Source organism: Pagrus major, chromosome 22 (assembly GCF_040436345.1).
Source record: "Pagrus major chromosome 22, Pma_NU_1.0".
NCBI classification, from domain to species: domain Eukaryota; kingdom Metazoa; phylum Chordata; class Actinopteri; order Spariformes; family Sparidae; genus Pagrus; species Pagrus major.
The window spans coordinates 23,964,248-23,983,723 of record NC_133236.1 but is presented as its reverse complement, the minus strand read 5'-3'; the positions used below and the strand labels follow the sequence as shown (position 1 = coordinate 23,983,723).

Genomic DNA, 19,476 nt, shown 5'->3' with positions numbered 1-19,476 from the left:
TCAGGCATCTTAGAAGTGGCCTATAACACCAACACAATATAAATAAATAGCACTTATCACGTAAAATGTCCCCCGTGTGGCTTAAATCAACATTTAAGCATGTTAATGTATACTTTATGCTGTTTATGGCAAGTTTGATTGATAACAATGCCGTACATTTTACTTGTTGATCACACTTGTACACCATATACATGTATATTATATATAAATATACTATACAACATTTATTTCCATCCCTTATTATTTTATTTCATGTAACAACGTTAAACTTGCCTTGAAGGAAAAAAAAGTTTGCGTCCTACCTCTACTGCACAAGCCTCTTTAAACTTTAAATTCAAGTATATTTGAGTAGGCCTGTATGTAAATAAAAATATTTCATAAGAATTATATCATTTATTTGCACATACATAATGATTTGGTAGTTAAATCTTAATCCATGAGGCAAAGAGAGCTGTCAGATGATCCCAAATGTAGTAAAGTACAAGTACATCAAAATTGTACTTAGTAGATACTACAGTATCTTATAGTAGATGCTTGAGTAAATTGATGTACTTTACACCGCCATTACTAGGCTCACTAAGGGGCTATGAAATGTAAAACTGAAACCCTTTGAATAAAAACTGTAAATTGGATTACTACAAATATTTATTTAGATTATAGTTGGTTTAGTTTAGTCTTGAAGTAGGCTAGTCAAAATGACTGAATCCACCAAAGCCTTCCTGCAGATATAGAATAAGTCACCTTGCTGCACCTTGAGAAACATGAACATTGCCTTGTGATATTTCTTCTCGGACCGGTTCCAAGATGCAGGTTAATGAGTTATCTGGAAAAACCTGACTGTGTGTTTCACAACTGTCTGGGTTCAATATCAGACAGAAAACTGTCCCTGCCACACCTTAATCACAACCAATTTCACTGGCATGCCTAATATGCAATATAAAACACGACAGGAATAATTAGAAAACAGCGTCACAGAGTAAAAAGTGGTTTCATTAATATCGCCGACAGTGACATCTGGCGGACAACTCGTGTCAGTGTCTCACATCGCCTATATTACATCAAAGATTTCGAAAAACACAGACTTGTTTCGTTTTGTGAAATTGTATATTTTTTGTGATAACTGTCGATTACATAATAACATAATTATCATATGCTATAATCACCGAGGCACACACGTCATAGTGACAAAATGAAGCGGAACTATGCACCGCGTGTCTCTGTTGTGTCTCCGGACTGTTTTTGCAGTTGCGCGTATCTCGGCGCTTTCATTCCGGTGCCTGTTAGCATGTAGCTTGTTGTTAGCGTCGTCTGCGCCCATTGGAAGCAGTGGTTAACCTCATTGATTCGCGTGATGTTTCGCTAAAAACGGACACTTTTTTGGTGCAAACATGGCGCTCTCGATGGAAACGCAGCTCCAGAGCATCTTTGAGGATGTTGTGGTAATTTTGCATCTTTAATAACTGGGTTTAAAGCTAGTATTAGTTAGCATTTTCTGACAACGTTAGCCTTTTTCAATACATTTTTACACATGAACCTGATGTGTGTGTTGCAATTATTAATTCCAGCAACAAAGCTAGGCAGCTACAAGTTAATTCAAGTATTATCTTGCATATTTTCCTTTACAATGTGCGTCATAACAATGGCGTGTTACATTTGAAATGTTGTTAATTTTCACAAGCAGTGTTAACACTGTGCAACAACCCACATCTCCTCTGTCACCTTACCTAATATAAGTGCCTTTAATTGTAACTTTGCTTCAAAGTTGCTAGTGTTTTTTTTATTTTATTTGCCAGTTAAAAGGAAAAGGGCATCAAGAGAGTGGAAAAGCACTAGATAAAAGTAGAAATCGCAATATAACTATGCTTGAATAAACATACTGATAGCACTGAACCTGGCACTCAAACCCCCAGCTGACAGGCATCCACCCTGCTCAAGAGTCCCTGAGCAAGGCACTGTAATCTGTAGAAACATCAGGTGTTGTTCTGTAGCAGTGAGAATTGTTATCGATGGGTTTACTATTATTATGTAAAGAAAGTAAAGGCTGTTAAAGGAGCCTACAGAGGAAAGTACAAAAATGAACAGTGGTTGATTAAACGTTACGACCCTCAGGCTCAGAAATACTATTCGGTTAAACTTTATTGTGCGTGTTATTATTATTTTATAAATGTACATATTTAAATGAAATACCGACATACATTGCTCTGAAATGTCATGTCTTCTTTGTAAAATCTTGCGTTATAAGAACAACAATCCTTCACTAATGTTAACAATACCAATTAGCTGTTTCACCTTGGGCGAAGTCAAAGTTTCAACATCTGTTTAAAAGTCAGGAATATTTGTGGTTTATGACACACCAAGAGTCGACACATTTTATGTCCTCTCACAAAAACCTTTTCTAAATTTTATTTTTGTCTTCTTTTCCGCAGAAAACTGAGATGATAGAAGAGGCCTTTGCTGGGTAAGTTGTCTCCAGACACCCACAACACACACCTCCTGTTGTTTTGTTATTATGCAGTTAAAACAGGTCTGACTTGCTGTAGATTTGACAAACATTATATGTATAATATGTCAACAATAATGTGTCAAAATGTACAGCTTGATGTGTACTGTGTAATCTGAAACCACTGCAGGCTGAGATAACAAGTGTGCTGTGTGTTTAAGGATGTTTATGGACACTCCAGAGGATGAGAGGACCAAACTGATCAGCTGTCTTGGAGCCTTCAGGCAATACTGGGGGACACTACCGCAGGTCTATAAACAGAGACAGACACGCTCAGACATAATAACACTGATCATAATAATAATAATAATAATGATAACTTTATTTGTATAGCACCTTTCAAAAATGAAAAAATAACCTGCTCCTGGTCAGCTGTCTCAGTTGTGCAAAGCAGTATTGCGCCTCTTTAGTCAAGTGTCAAGTTATAATTCTGAGTCAAAGATTACACCAAGGATGAGTGATTAACTCTGTGTTTTTCTTATTGTCTTTGTGTCTTTCTGCAGGATTCTCATGAACAGTGTGTACAGTGGATAGTGCGGTTTATACACAGCCAGCACAGTCCAAAAAGGATCTCCTTCCTCTATGACTGTCTAGCAATGGCTGTGGAGACCAGTCTGTTGACGCCCAGGTATACACACACACTTGTACACACCCAGAAAGTACAGCATACATTAATTTCTAGTCTGGGGCTTGACGGAGTCTAGTATTATCCCGTTCGTTGGTTAAGATTTATTGAGATTTCTGTTTAGGCGTCAGTGTCACTGTCTCTTACCTTGAAGGTAAAATTAAAACAGATCTTCTATATGGATTATTAAAATTCTTAAATTGAAAGTATTACTTTTCATATATATGATACCTTACTCTTCTTAACATGTCTCTGCAGTTAATCTGTTAAAGTCTTATCTATGATGTCTGGTTCTTGTCATAATCATCCCTCTAATGAATCTCTTTGCATGTGTCTGAAGGATGGTGTGTGTGGCTCTGATAAGCTCAGATAGTTTGGAGTGGGAGAGGACCCAACTGTGGGCGTTAACATTCAGACTGATTCGCAAGATAATCGGAGGAGTGGACTACAAGGTCTCACACAAGCACAACACAGCATTCATCAACAAGCTCAATGATAAGAAGCTTTTGAATGATAATTTCCTCTAGTACTTTTGTTTTATTTTTTTTTCATGATCAGTATATGTTTACTTTTGAGTGCTGTTAGCACATTAAAGAGGCACTATGTCATTTTGGAGAAGCAATTCAAACTAAGCATTTTAACATTTACAATATCAGCTAATAAAACAAAAACAAACTCAGAAATATTTATTTTTTTCTGCACACAAGCTGTTCTCAGAGGAAAATAAGGTCACCAGAACACTGTTTGAAGCTAGAAAGGTGGCGGGGTCTGCCAAATACAAACAAAGTAAAACAGTATGAAATTGTGTTGTCCTTTAAGGTCAGTTTGTTTATTCAGTTAATTCAGTCATGAAAACAAAGAGAGTTTGTTTATTTAGTTCATTTAGCCAAAAAAAATCAAGTCAGTGAAGATTAATATTTCTTCTTCAAAAACTAGATAGTGCACCTTTAATCTAGTTTTAAGTTTTTAGTGATTATGTAGGCCTGGTTAGTATTTTTCTTAAAAGCATCTGCTGGATGTTAGAAGCTTCCATCCAGAAGTCCAGAACCAGAAGTTCCATTATGTAATCCCAAAAAAGACACTAATTGCCTTTTTAGGCCTCTTGTCTCTTGTCTGATGTATTTTAATTTTTTTTTTAACAGACAGCTGTTGAAATTAAAATCTTCCATCATCAGATTTGTTTTCATGTAAAATGTGTACGTCTGTTTCAGGGTGTTCGAGATCTGTTGAAACCTGTACTGGATAAAATTCAAACCATTCCTAACACTGTCAGCTCAGCTATAGTCCAGCAGCTTCTGGCTGCCAGAGAGGTATTTTTCTGTCTATCTTTCACTACTTTCACTTTATAATTTCTTTATTTTTTTACTCTAATTGCTTGTTTGAATGAATTATCTGTAAGCAGACCAAGTCTATCACTTTAATGTTTTGCTCCGTGTGTATTCCAGGTGGTAGAATATATCCTGGACAGAAATGCCTGCCTCCTGCCAGCCTACTTTGCCGTCACAGAAATCAGAAAACTGTATCCAGAGGGACAGCTATCACACTGGGTAAGTGTGGGGTTCTTGTGTGTAAATGTGTGTGCAGCCATGTCATCTGTATCCAACAAATATTTTTGTTTTATCCCCTCTCTTATCCGTCCTTGCTTTCTCTCTCTCTTTTTCTCTCTGTCACTCGGTGTCTGTTTGTAGCTTCTTGGCAGTTTGATTTCAGACTTTGAGGACAGTTTCAGACCGACTGCCAGAATCAACTCCATCTGTGGTAAGAGAAAATAAAATATTGATTGAAAACATATCAAGTTTATAGAGTTGCAATGTGTAGAGTTGTATTAATGGGTTCCTGTTATTTGGCAAACTGCTTCTCCTCTTCCTGTTTTGCAGTAGTCCTGTTAAGTTATTTCATGTGTGAATGTGTGCAGGTCGATGCAGCTTGTTACCGGTAGTGAATAACAGCGGGGCCATCTGTAACTCCTGGAAGTTAGACCCCACAACTCTCCGCTTCCCTCTGAAGGGCATGCTGCCATTTGACAAGGTACCATATTAACATAAATGTATTACACAATGATTTATACACACACTCATACAAAAACACAGTATTAAACTGTATATGTTTGTCATGTAGGACCTGTTTGAGCCACAGACGGGCTTGCTGCGCTACGTGTTAGAGCAACCATATTCGAGAGAAATGGTGTGCAACATGTTAGGACTCAACAAGCAGGTATGACAATCTCTTCTTCTACTTTTGCTCCTTTGCTTCTGCACCAGGCCCTCCACCTGCCCTAACTTCTCCTGTCCCCTTCATGCTCCCCTTTCTTTTAAATTCCTATCTGCTCCCTTCTTTCCCTGCCTGCTCTCGCTCTTCCTTCCTCCCTCATTCTTGTCTCCTCTCTGCCGCTTGTTTTCTTCATCTTTACCTCATCCTTTTCTTCATAGTTCCTTCATTTTGTTAATTTCAGGTTTCCCCTCTTCTTCTCCCCCTCCGTTTTTTCTCTTTTGACACCCCTCCCCTCCTTTGTTGCCCTGGTAACACAGCTATATAAAACCATATGTAAAGCAACCTATGCTGTGTGCTTGACCCATAATGCACTGGTGTTAGTTTTCCCTGTTGGGTTCATGCAGTTTCAACTCAGCCCAGCTCGCCGAGCGCCACAGACACAGTTTGACCAGCTCTCATCGTTGTTGCTAACAGAATAATCTACACAGACCAGAGCTCTGATTTTGAACAAATCACCCAGACTCCATCTTGTCTGTTTTGAATCGGCTGAGTTGATGTTAACTGTGCTGAACAGACAGTGAACAACCTAGCTCCTTAGTCACCACTTTCTCTCTCTCTGTCTCTCCTTTTCCCCCCTCTCTGTTTCCTTCTTTCTTTGTTTCTCTCTCTTTTCTCTCTCTGGTTGTGTGTTGTGTTTGTCCGTCTCTCTGCCATGCGCTCTCTAGACTCTGAACATTGCCCAGGTATGTCGTTGTTCCTCCTCCTGGTCGCCCGACCTCCTAACTAACCAGCCCATCGGACGCTTAGCTTTTTAGGCAGTCTGATGTCATAAATATGGAAAACTGGACATGGAAAAAAAAAAAAAAGAAAAGAAAACTTAAATGGAGTAAAGAGAAATGCTACAGAGCTTGAAATGGTCACAGCAGGGCTTCATAGAGATACACATAGTTGAAAGAGACAGATGTGGCCAAATTAATACTGGGTAGGCACACAGACTGACAAGCAGATCAACATTTGGTGGAAAGGCAGGCTGTTTGCGGATCATTAACCATGGATGAATTGTTCAGATAAAAGGTTGGAGTGCAAATAAATCGTTTCCTGTGACATTTTCAGTGACGTCAGTTTGCGTCACTTGCTGCCTTATCTCTGTCTTTAATGCAGCAGAATAAGTTCACTAGCAATAAAAAGTGTATTGACCAAAGCCACGGATGTCCAATATTTTCTGTTATTATTCAGTATCTATATTAGACGATATTTTGGGCAAAACAAGTCATATCTCAGGGGTTTTTCTTTCCATTAGAAGGCTTAGGCGCAGCACCCAGCTAAGCCAGATGAATGTGAAATCAATGTAGAGAGCATCAAAACAAACTAAATGACTTATGGTTGCAGTATGTCCCCAGTGGACTTCTTCAGCAAGTTTTATTATCAAGTGTTGATTATTTATTAGCTGCTCTAGCTTTTCCAACTATTTATACACATACATGACATTAATTAAATTCAAGGGAAAACACTGATCCCCCCAAAATAGAATTAATGGCCTATTATGATAGTGCCTTTTATAAATGAAAACAGGACATTAACCATTACTAACTCGTCACCACTAATGCTCATAGAGAGAGAGCGAGAGCAGTAAGCCAGATCTGTTGATGCTTTACTGCATAAATTTATACTCAGTAATGTTTTTGCATCATTGCAATTGCTTATGTTCATATTTAACACACCTCATTTGCTATATTGAATATTCGCAGTGCTGTGGCCCAGTTTCCATCGTTTAATTAGATTTTATTTTACAACCCTGGATTTTCCTAAATTAAACTGAGCCAACTGATAACGACATAACAGTCTGTCTTCCGGACTGAGATAGTTACAGATTCTCTACACTGCAGTTTTTATTAAAGGAAAGTCCCAGCCATTCAATACATACGTCTATGGTTCCAGCTGACAGGCTCCCATGAAGTATTTCTGATTTTAAACCCTGCTGTTGACATTTCAAGTCCTGCTGCACTGCATGTGTGAATGTAGTCTGGTCCTTGCCTGTTGTTAGCGAGGTCCTCTCGTGTCTGACCTTTACGCTGCTTTCTGTTGCGCTGACCTGGGCAAAACTACTCCATTTTGACTAAATAGTGGTCAGGCTACCACAAGCAATAAACCTGAACAAGTACACTGTAACAGGCAGTGTATTAGGAAGTCTACAGGCCTGTTTATCATTATAAACGTATTTATTTTCAAAGGTAGGCATTGATAGTTGGTAGACCTTAATGATTTTCTGATTGTCATGTCTTCTGCTTCCAGTCTAAACAAACTTTCTGTGCCACGATGCTGCAGTATGTTAGTGAACCTTATTCCCATGCAACTTGTGCCATCCAGCCAATTAACTGCCAAAATGATATCAGCTTCTTTAATAAGTGGCTTGTAATTTGCAATGTTCATGCTCTGCTAACTTCACTTTCGTTCTTATATAAACTTAATCATTCTCCAGAGTCTCTCCAGGTTAAAGAGATGGAGTGATATTTTTGTAATTATAAAGTTTTGAGCAGCAGCGTGCAGATTTAAATGGCATGAGCACGGGCAGGTCACAGAAATAAGAAGACATGGCAAAGTGTGGTTTAGGAAGCCAAATGAACATTATGCTTATTTTTTTTTTGTTTTTCTATGTTGAACAGTGTTTTGCCCAGGTCTGCTGAGTGTTTCTGATTGGCTGTCTGACTGGATGAGTGTAGTCTGACCTGTGTGCTGTGGTATTCATTGGTTGATGATGCGCGTGGTTGCTGACTTCTTGTTTTTTTTTTTTCTCCAGTTTGCACCTTTTAATAGATATTCAATAATGGTTCTGTGCTGCAGTGCACAATAAACTGCAAGCAACAGCTTCTTTTCCAATTATTTAACATCTGATTTATTTATGCCAATTACTAAATGAGCAAAGTGATTCAACAGGCCTCAAATTAAAATGTTTAGTGAAGTTTAATTTGTTTGGGTAACCATCAACATGTCATATTGTTCTCAGCTGCTCATATGACGCACTTACTGTACACAATTAAGTGATAATTATGATAAAATCTTGATTCTACAAAAACAACTACTGAATCCAATATATTCTATAATTTAATACAGAGCCTGAAATGTCAGTGGCAGATGAGTGACATGTTTTCTTGTTTAACAACTGATGACCCGCAGTGATCACAATCAGTTCGGTACTCATTTTAGAATAAATGCGGGCTGAGAGACTATTAAATTGCTACCAGATATATTGCTGTGAAAATTACATTAAAATACATTAAAAAACTCACCTTGATATGGAGCTGTAGCTCTGTCTCTCTCTGTGGTTTATTCTGGTTGTAACTAGGTACGCCACTGGGCTGATTTCTTTGTACAGTGTGGATGATGTGCCTGTGGATCCCTCTCTCTTTCTCTCTCTTTTTCTTTGTTTTTCTCTTGCCCTCACTCTTTTTGTGTGTGTGATTGTGTGAGAGTGCAAATGTGTGTTTGGTGGCAGAGGAAGAGAGGTGACAGTCAGCCTCGCAGCTCCTCTTCTTCTTCCCAGTCACACCACCTCCCCACCTTTCCAGACCCGTTAGCCTGCATGCAGGAACACGTTGCACCGTTTGGTTTGGTTTGGTTTGGTGTTAAGTGCTGTGCTGTGCTGTGCTGTGACATATTGAACTGCTCTGTGCTGTGCTGTGCTGTTTCCTTGCTATGCTGTGTGAAAAAGGCTCTTTTAAGTCTGTCGTTGTAGCCATTACAGAGAATGACACTCCTGCTCTGTCACTGATGGGTGAAGTTAAGTTTCTCACCATGGGTTACCAGGAAATGTCAGTGTTAGTAGTTTTTGGTCATTTCAAATTTTTTAAACGAACACTGTCTTGTTTTGATATGACATTATGTCAGTCAGTAGTCAATAGTATAGTCTGTGAATAATGTTTCAGTCCATTGGTTTGATACTGCCACATCGACGCAGTCATCCACAGGATCTCGATAACCTGCCTTTCCTGCCAGTTTTCATACTTTCTCTTGATTCCCTCCCCTTCTTCCCTCTCTGCTCCCGTCTTTCATCAAAACCCCTTTTTATACATGGAAGTCTGGCTGCTGACCCAAATGAGCTTCACATATTTTAAATTTTGAATGAATTCCTACGTGATAGGATCATTTCAGAAAACCAGGTAATACTTTCACCAGACGTCTGCTGAGCACAGGTCAACTTTTGTCAATGCTAAAATATGTTTGCATCAACATTAGTTACATTATTTTAATGTAATTTAGGTTATTGGTTTATTTATTAAGGGCAATGAACACTAATGAACACTAATCACCATTTCTATGAGTATGTTGTCATCAGCCAGCCAGCTAATTTAAACTGTAATGTAATTATTATCACTTTTTTGGATGAGCTTATGAGTTCAGTGCTTATGAGTTCAGTGCTAATCGGCCGTAGTAACATCACTGTAGAATTAAAAGGACATTTGGAGCTGAAGGTTAATTTGGACATGAGGCCAGAGGAATGTTTACCCAGCTGACAGAAGCAGGAGGGAGATGCTGTCCTGCATGCAAAGGATGAAAAGATTTTGAAGTGTGACAACTGTTGGAGAATCTATTGACAAGAAAATGTGTATGTGAAGTAACTTAACAATGATCTTCTTCTCATTCTCTCCCTTCCTTTCCCGCTGTCTCTCCTCATTTCCTCCACCCCTTCTCTTTCTCTGTCTGTCTGTCCGTGGACGTCTTTCCCTCCCTTTCTCCGTTTAACTTCTCTCTCCTGCCCTCTTTTTTTGTCTTTAACACTCCCCTCCTCCCCTGCCAGCAAAAGCAGCGTTGCCCGGTGCTAGAAGAGCAGCTGGTGGACCTCGTGGTGTACGCCATGGAGCGCTCCGAGACCGAGGAACACTTTGACGCCGATATCGGGGGCACGAGCCAGTTGCTGTGGCAGCACCTCTCCTCCCAGCTCATCTTCTTTGTGTTGTTTCAGTTTGCAAGCTTCCCTCACATGGTGCTGTCGTTACATCAGAAGGTAAGAGGAGGGAGATGTAGAGGAGGGAAGAGTTAATTATCAAATGAAGGGTAATTTAGATGTGATTTGGTTTCACAGAAGTGTCACAGACACACAAAAAAGGAAATCCTGTCACAGAAGACAACAGCTGTATGACTCTGTAGCTCACGATACAAATATCAATCAATTAAGAACTAAAACTTAAAAAACGTCGCATTTAATAAGGCAGTACTCTCTAGCAGCCATTGTTCAGCCGTGTGCCTCAAAGTCTGGAGGATTTGACCTTAATTAAAGGAGGTAGCTCATTCTATCCCATGACACCAACACGCAGAAACTCATTCTCAAGTAAAGATTTAAGTTTGCTACACTGGCTCCAGAGTTATGACTGAATTATTTCACCCTTCTTAAGATAAGTATAAAATTGGTTTAGTTGCAGTCACACACTATTCAGAAGTCATAAAATCCTTGTGATGCATCTGCCCGACCTGACGTGTAAAAACAATGAATATCACATCCACAAACAGTAACTGATAATAGGAAATACATTTTCACTGCAAAACCACACAGCAGTAAAAACAACAAAAAAAGCAAAATTAACAAGGCAAATACAAAAGTATTCTGAAGTGAGTGTTTGAATTATAAAAATGTGTCCCTTGTTGTTGAGTTGGTCTTTCTCTCTCTCTAGCTTGCAGGGAGAGGTCTCATTAAAGGTAGAGACCACCTGATGTGGGTCCTGCTGCAGTTCATATCGGGAAGCATTCAGAAGAACGCCTTAGCCGACTTCCTGCCTGTCATGAAGCTCTTTGACCTGCTCTACCCAGAAAAAGAGGTGCACATCTGCCAACGATCATTTTTACTCATGCCCCATTTTATTCTGTTATTTCTTGTCTTTTGTATCTTGTTGTTTATGTCGCTTTTTATTGGCAGCAGTTCCATCAGATTTATTTTTGATTTCTCTCCCACTCCAGTGTATTCCAGTTCCAGACATTAACAAGCCCCAGTCGACTCATTCCTTTGCCATGACCTGCATCTGGATCCACCTGAACCGCAAAGCCCAGAACGACAACTCCAAACTCCAGATACCAATACCACATTCTCTGAAACTACACCATGAGTACGTATCTTTAAATAACTGGACCCATATGTGCTATAGATCAGTAAATACCTTAAAACTGCGCACTTCCACATGCAAGTGCTTCCTAACAACTCTCCATACATACAACGTCTTTCTACTAATCCCCCTACCATCTGTTAGGTTTCTCCAGCAGTCGCTGCGTAACAAGACTCTGGGGATGTCCGATTACAAGATCGCCCTGCTGTGCAACGCCTACAGCACCAACTCGGAGTGCTTCACTCTGCCGATGGGCGTCCTGGTGGAGACCATCTATGGGAACGGATCTATGAGGATCAACCTACCTGGCACCAACTGTATGGCATCGGGATCTGTCACCCCGCTGCCTATGAACCTGCTGGATTCACTCACAGTGCATGCAAAGATGAGGTAGAGGAAGGAAGGGGTGTGCAGATAAATTGGGTTTAAAAATGTATATGTTGATGATTTTAAGAATGATAGACAATGACTCTAACCTTCTCTGTGTCTCTTTGTCCCACTCTGTTTGTCTGTTTGCCTCCAGTCTGATCCACAGTATTGCCACGCGGGTAATAAAACTGGCCCAGGCCAAATCCAGCATTGCCCTGGCCCCTGCACTGGTAGAGACATACAGCAGACTGTTGGTCTATATGGAGATCGAGTCACTGGGCATCAAAGGATTCATCAGTGAGTCACTGAAACATGTTAATTCACTCAAAAAAGGAATTCAGTCAGAATGCAAAAAAAAAAAAGATTGAAATAACCACTCTTGTCTGAACCAGTGTAAAATATGCTAGGTTGATAGCCTTAAAGTAATATTGCAATATTTGTAGGCTATACCGCAATACATGATATTTATCCGATTTGAAATCTCCTCAAAAGTACTTAATAAATGCGAGAACCAGGCGACAAAATCAAATGTTGCAATATTTTTGACCAAATAGCTCGATATCGATATTGCGGCAATATTGACTAGAGACTCAAAAATCAACTATCAAGAGCCAGTGAGCAAATGCTACTTGACTGCCCTGACCAATCCCGTAACTTTGTCATTCACTCACTCACTCAGTCACATGGACAAACACGTTTGTACAAAAATAAAAGTATAAAATGCTAAAATGGGTCACCAAATACACTTGGGCAGCTGTTAATATACCTGGGTGGACTGCCCAAGTAAAATATATGTGTTGAAAACACTGGGAATGTGGATATAATGACTAAGTGAAGCCAAGCTCCAGCTACAAAACAGTGGTCAAACAACAAATCAGTGACCAAAAAAAAGTCAAAAATTCAAGCCCAACTAATGACAATATATACCATTTTGATTCTTTCATCTTTCCCCTAGTGTCCCATGATGGACATATATTTATACGTATTTATTCACTTTGAAGTTCTTACTTCAGCTACATTTAAGGCGGCAGCAGGATAATCTCAGTTATGCTTTTAAGTCTCTAAAACTCCACCATTGCATAATCGCCTTTCTGAACACGAGCATGATCAAGAAAGAAATGTCTTTATGAGTGATCTGGCACGTCTGTCAGCATCTCTTAGTCCAATTTATATTCAGTCATCACTGCTCCTCCTCTGGGTTGCATTTTGAGCAGATTGACTCAGAACATTTGTGTTATTCATGAATTCGTCTCCCTTCAGGGCAACGGATACATATTGAATAGTGTGACTCTGTCTGTCTGTTCAGGCCAGCTGCTGCCCAATGTGTTTAAGTGTCACGCGTGGGGAATCCTCCACACGTTACTGGAGATGTTCAGCTACAGGATGCACCACATCCAGCCGCACTACAGAGTCCAGCTACTAAGTCATCTGCACAGTCTGGCAGCTGTACCCCAGACCAACCAGAACCAGCTGCATCTGTGGTAATGTGGAAGAACACTTTCACCTAAATCCAACATTATCCTCACATTGTTATATTGTGTCCACCTCCACTGATGGTAATAAAAAAAAACTCTCTAAAAATCTTTAGAATGACAGTCATGCTGTCTGTGTCTCTTTCTCCAGTGTTGAGAGCACAGCTCTGCGGTTGATCACAGCCTTGGGGAGCTCTGAAGTGCAGCCCCAGTTCACGCGCTTCCTCAACGACCCAAAGACGGTTCTGTCAGCTGAATCTGAGGAGCTGAACCGAGCCTTGATCCTCACCCTGGCCAGAGCCACACACGTCACTGGTAGCACTCTCTCAGATCTTTTCTTTTCTTGAATCCTTAGTTGCTCTCTGTCTTTTTCTTTTCCTTTTTGCTTTCCCTCCTATCTTGTTTTTTTCTGCCATTTGTCAAACCCTCTGCATTATGTGTTCTTCTGTGTAGATTTTTTCACGGGGTCCGACTCCATCCATGGGACTTGGTGTAAAGACATCCTCCAGACCATCATGAATTTCACGCCTCATAACTGGGCCTCACACACACTCTCCTGCTTCCCTGCTCCACTACAGGTGCGTTGTGGTCACTGAGGCATGAATAACGCCGACAGATTCAAATCAGATGGATTCATCCAGTCGTAACGACCGTCTCTCTCTCTCTCTCTCTCCTCCTCCTCAGGCATTCTTCAAACAGAACAATGTTCCTCAGGAGTCTCGATTCAACCTGAAGAAGAACGTGGAAGAGGAGTACAGAAAGTGGAAGTCCATGGCCAATGAGAATGACATCATTACCCACTTCTCCATGCAGGGATCACCCCCACTGTTCCTCTGTCTGCTGTGGAAGATGTTGCTGGAGACGGACCACATAAACCAGATAGGCTTCAGGTATGATTATGTCCTACAAAAATACCTTTGCAACCAGCGAATATTTTCATTGTTGATTTATCTGTCGACCACTTTCTAGATTAATATATCAGTTGTTTGATCTATAAAATGAAAATGGGGGAAAATGTTGAGCAGTATTTCCCACAGCCTGAGATGACGTCCTCCAATGTCTTGTTGTGTCCACAACCAAAAGATATTCAGTTTACTGTCATAGTGGAGTAAAGAAACCAGAAAATATTCACATTAAAGAATCTGCAATCAGAGTATTTCGACTTTATTTTCTTAAAAAAAAAATTCAGAGTTAGATTGCTTATCAAAATAGTTGATTGATTTAATAGCTGTCAACTAATCGATTAATTGTTGCAGCTCTTGTCACAGATATTGTACAAACAGTGCCTTTGTTTTATCTTTGAACACCACTGAAAGTAATTAGGTGTCATGCTCATCAACAGAAAAAATATTTTTAAACGTCAACTTAAAAACAAATCTGTATAAATTGGCTTGCAAATTAATTTTCCTGCGTTTGTACCCAAAACACTCCTGAGTGAAGCATGTGTTAATAATGTGTCTCACCACTGATGTTCTGGCATTTTAACTTTCCACTAATTAGCCCGAGGTGGGGCATTCTCGAGTCTCTAAATAACATCTGTAGTTAATTGATCCAGAGGGAGAAAACAGTGTTTTTGTGGGATGACGAGCGAACTGTAACCTGATGTTTCTGTCCCTCAGGGTCTTGGAGCGTATCGGGGCTCGTGCACTGGTGGCTCACGTGCGAACATTTGCAGACTTCCTTGTCTACGAGTTCTCGACATCTGCCGGTGGGCAACAGCTGAACAAGTGCATTGAAATTCTCAACGACATGGTCTGGAAATACAACATAGTCACGCTGGACAGACTCATCCTGTGTCTGGTGAGGAGAAAGTTGCATACAGATGAATAAGTCTGCTGTTTCACAAGGTCTAGTTGTCTCATTTCCCTTTTCCTCTCATCTTCATCCAGGCGATGCGCAGCCACGAGGGCAATGAGGCTCAGGTTTGTTACTTCATAATCCAGCTGCTGCTGCTGAAGCCCAACGACTTCAGGAACCGAGTTAATGACTTTGTCAAGGAGAACGCTCCTGAGCACTGGCTGCAGAGCGACTGGCATAACAAGCACATGAGCTACCACAAGGTACACATGTAACAGAACTTTCCCTTATCATCCATCTCATTCTGACAACGCCTCAGTCTAAAAAAAGAGAAATTAATAGAGAGAGCCAGGTCAGAGCATTCAGTATTCTTCTGATTTTTCTTTTACCAGAAATACCCAGAGAAGCTGTACTTCGAGGGCCTCGCAGACCAAGTCAACCCTCCCATGCAGCTCCAGCCTCAGTACCTGCCCATCTACTTCGGCAACGTGTGCCTGCGCTTCCTGCCCGTCTTTGACATCGTCATCCACCGCTTCCTGGAGCTCCTTCCTGTCTCCAAGTCTCTGGAAACGCTCCTCGATCATCTGGGAGGCTTGTACAAGTTCCATGGTGAGTCTTGAAAAAGGACTGTGTGGATGAAAGAGGAAACAGGTTTAGAGTGAGATAGGGAAACAGCAATAAATTACATGGATAAAAAAGGGGAAGAAGGGAGATGAATGAAATGTATGTTTATGTATGTGTTTGTGTGCAGACCGCCCAGTCACCTACCTGTACAACACACTTCACTACTACGAGCGACATCTGAGAGACAGAACCAATCTGAAGAGGAAGCTTGTGCACGCCATCATGTCGTCACTGAAGGTAGGCAGAGGAAGAAGAAAGAGACACACATTTTATTATTTTTTTTTATTTTATTGGTTATATTTACATTGTATTCCTTTTTTTTAAAGGACAACCGTACCCCAGGTTGGTGCCTGAGTGAAACCTACCTGAAGTTTGGCATGAACCCAAGAGAGGACAACGTGTGGATCCCTGATGACACCTACTACTGCAAGCTGATTGGACGCCTGGTGGACAATATCCTTTCATTAATCTCCCCCTGTTGGCAGATGTATCTATCACTGTTCTCTCTAACTGACCCTGGTACTAGCTAATAAAGTCACAGGCCTCTAGGCCACGTGAATAATATATTTACCTTACTGCCAATACTTGTAGTGTCCCTGAGTGCCTCTTTGCTTTAAAGGCACGTAGTTATTGCTTTTAATATTCAAGGTTATTTTATTGCAGGCAATGTAGCTGTTACATAGAGAGGAGTTACTGAAAACCAGATGGAAATGTTTTATGGTGTGTAATCATGCAGCAAACATTCACGCCCCTCCTCTCCAGTGACCGGTAGGCCTCCTTAACTCTCTCTCACCCATGGCTGGCAAGTCACCCGGCCCCTTCCCCAACTGTGACTGGAGGTTCAACGAGTTCCCCAACCCCGCAGCCCACGCCCTGCACGTCACCTGTGTGGAGCTGATGGCTTTGGCCGTGCCTGGAAAAGATGTCGGGAACGCTCTGCTCAACGTTGTGTTGAAGAGGTACGATAGACAAATGCTTTACCATCTTTAGACTGTTAAAGAGATCATTTTGAGCGTTGTGTGTTTTTGGTCGTATTTTTTGGATGTCTGTACTGGTGATATAAGAGTTTGAATTATTGATGAGTCACACAATGTTTTCTTTCACCTTTCAGCCAACCTCTGGTTCCCAGGGAGAGCATCATAGCTTGGATGAATGCCATTGGGCTTGTGATCACCGCACTTCCTGTAAGAAAAACATAAAAGATCATCACATTCCTTTACTGTTTGATGAATTAGCACTGATTTTGTTCACCATGACCCACTTCCAGGAGCCCTACTGGATCGTCCTCCACGACCGCATTGTGTCTGTGATTAGCTCTCCGGCGCTGACGTCTGAGACAGAGTGGGCAGGTTGTCCCTTCGCCTTGCTGGACTTCACAGCCTGCCACCAGAGCTACAGTGAAATGAACTGCAGCTATGTGCTAGCATTAGCGCACGCTGTCTGGCATCACTCCTCCATCGGACAGCTGTCTCTTATCCCCAAGTAAGGAAGTCTTTTTACTCTCTTCTTTCGCTCTTCATGTCCTCCTTTGTGCTCTTTATGGCTCTGGTGTCACCATAAATGTGTGGCTGTGTGTGTGTTTGTAGATTCCTGTCAGAGACACTGAAGCCCGTCGTCCAGACAGAGTTCCAGTTACTCTACGTGTATCACCTGGTGGGGCCATTCCTGCAGCGCTTCCAGCAGGAGAGGACCCGATGCATGTTGGAGGTACACAGAGAAGTTTGACCATAAATTATTAGATGGCAAAAGTAATGATTATTATTTCTTTATCTATTAATCTGAAGATTATTTTCCAAAGTTGAAAGTGACGTCTTCAGATTGGTTATTTTGTCCTTACCATCACTCAAAGACTCTTCAGTTACTATCATGAATGACAAAGACAAGTGGGCAAATCCTTACATTTAAGAAGCTAGAACCAGCTAATGTTCGACACTTTTGCCTGAAAAATTACTTAAACAAATGGTAGATTATCAAAATAGAAGGCGATTACTTTACTTTCAATTGACAAATTGATTTTTGCAGCTCTAAAAGTCTTGGGCCTACGTTAGGCATTATCAAATATTGCAATATTAGGGTGGGACAATTTGGATTTTGCCTCGGCCTAAGTTCCAATAACAAGTGCAGCAAAAGAGCTTAAGATTTATGTCTTTGTTTTAAGTTTTAACTTTCTGTATTTCAGATCGGCGTGGCCTTCTATGAGATGCTCCAGGCGGTGGACCAGCACTCCCAACATCTCAGCTACATGGATCCAATCTGTGACTTCCTCTATCACATCAAATACATGTACACTGGAGACAGCGTGAAGGAGCAGGTGAGGCTGTCTTCTGTTAAACTACAGTAGACGGCAACAAGCTCATACAACAAAATAACAAACTGACGTGAAGCTAAAAATGGAGACGAATGGAGACCTCCGTCACCCAGACTTTGAGTCAGATGGCATCTATGAACCGGCAGCTCTTCAGGAGACAGTTTTCTGTTCCCGGTTTCCATTTATAGTTTGAAGCTGTCACCTCCTGTGCTGTAAGACAACTCCCCACCAGGTCCAGACCTGACACTAGAGTTAATTAGAGATGATGAAACTGTGGCTCTGCTTTGTCCTCGAGGCTCAGACAAGTGTACTTAAAATTGACTTTTAAAGTAATTAATTTAACAGACAAGGCAGTTCTTGAACACTGAGAGTCGACTTTACCCGAGCTATATGTCTTATATTTTGGGAGCTGTGATTAAATAAGTGATGTTACATAAAATCTCTCTCTCCCTTACTTCTACTTGTTGTCATCATCTCGTCTCCATTTCTTTTTACCCAGGTGGAGAAAATCATCATGACTTTACGTCCGGCCATGAAGCTGCGCCTGCGCTTCATCACGCACAGCAGCATCGTAGAGACTTCTTCGTTGGCTGCCACCGCCGCCTCCGCTTCCTCCTCCACCTCCTCCTCCTCCACCCCTCAGCCGTCCACCTCCTCGCTCTCGTCATCCTCTGCCGCCGCCTCGCCCTCCTCCACACAGCACACACACACACCTATGTAGGCGACCTAGCTCAACACAGTCGTGACAACTGACTTTTACATGTAACCACATCACAAAAACATTTTTGCCATTTGTTGTTCTGTTTGACTTGGATTAATTGTGCCTATTATACTCTCATAAACAAGAACCATGGAGATGATACTTTGAGAGATCAGACTGAATCTTGTTCACTCAAGTGTGTAAAAATGTGTTTTCCTGTCTAACTCTCCAAATTAATCCTTAACAGAGTTCTGAGGTATTGATACATTAAGTCTTTGAAGTGGAGAATCTCTTGCAAGAAAATGTAGTAAATTATCAGAACAGCCAACAAGCTATACAAGAATGTGCAGCTCTCAGTATGTGCTGCGTTCAAGAAGGTCACAAATACACAGAATTTCTCATTACTATCATAACATCTGTTTTATTTTTCTGTTTGTAGTCAATTTTTATATTGTACATTATGACTCTTCATTAAAAAAGATTTTGGATATCTGGGTTCAACTCTTTATTGATGGTTCTTCAGCCTCCGTCATTTCGGGTTGGCATTTCTCAAAACACCTGTCCGTCTTTGTAATCCACCTAAAATCTGTTAGGGTTAGGTTTTATACCAGGTGTCTTTCCTTGGCTGGTTTTCCGTGTTACCCTGGAGCAGTGATAACCTGTGATGTGAGCGCGCCAGTGTCTCTGTCAGGTCAGCTCACACTCATCTCTCACACTCTGAAGAAACACCTTATCTTTGGGTGAGTCACGCTGAGGCAGGTCATGACAGAGATGATCC

At 41.0% G+C, this 19,476-nt stretch overlaps 1 protein-coding gene across 1 annotated transcript; it reads left to right on the top strand.

The window, feature by feature from the left end:
* Nucleotides 1-1,299: 1,299 nt before the first annotated feature.
* Nucleotides 1,300-19,188, top strand: med23 (mediator complex subunit 23). The gene is made up of 30 exons (XM_073493125.1): nt 1,300-1,439; nt 2,427-2,458; nt 2,662-2,749; nt 3,004-3,128; nt 3,466-3,577; nt 4,337-4,435; nt 4,571-4,672; nt 4,814-4,883; nt 5,041-5,153; nt 5,244-5,339; nt 10,132-10,338; nt 11,003-11,146; nt 11,286-11,431; nt 11,573-11,818; nt 11,952-12,094; nt 13,104-13,278; nt 13,421-13,584; nt 13,723-13,847; nt 13,954-14,159; nt 14,889-15,069; nt 15,159-15,329; nt 15,459-15,675; nt 15,818-15,927; nt 16,017-16,143; nt 16,484-16,649; nt 16,802-16,874; nt 16,958-17,172; nt 17,277-17,397; nt 17,870-18,001; nt 18,498-19,188. Exons 1-30 carry the CDS (start codon nt 1,389-1,391, stop codon nt 18,717-18,719), a joined length of 4,179 nt encoding a protein of 1,392 aa, XP_073349226.1. The 5' UTR covers nt 1,300-1,388; the 3' UTR covers nt 18,720-19,188.
* Nucleotides 19,189-19,476: the final 288 nt, after the last annotated feature.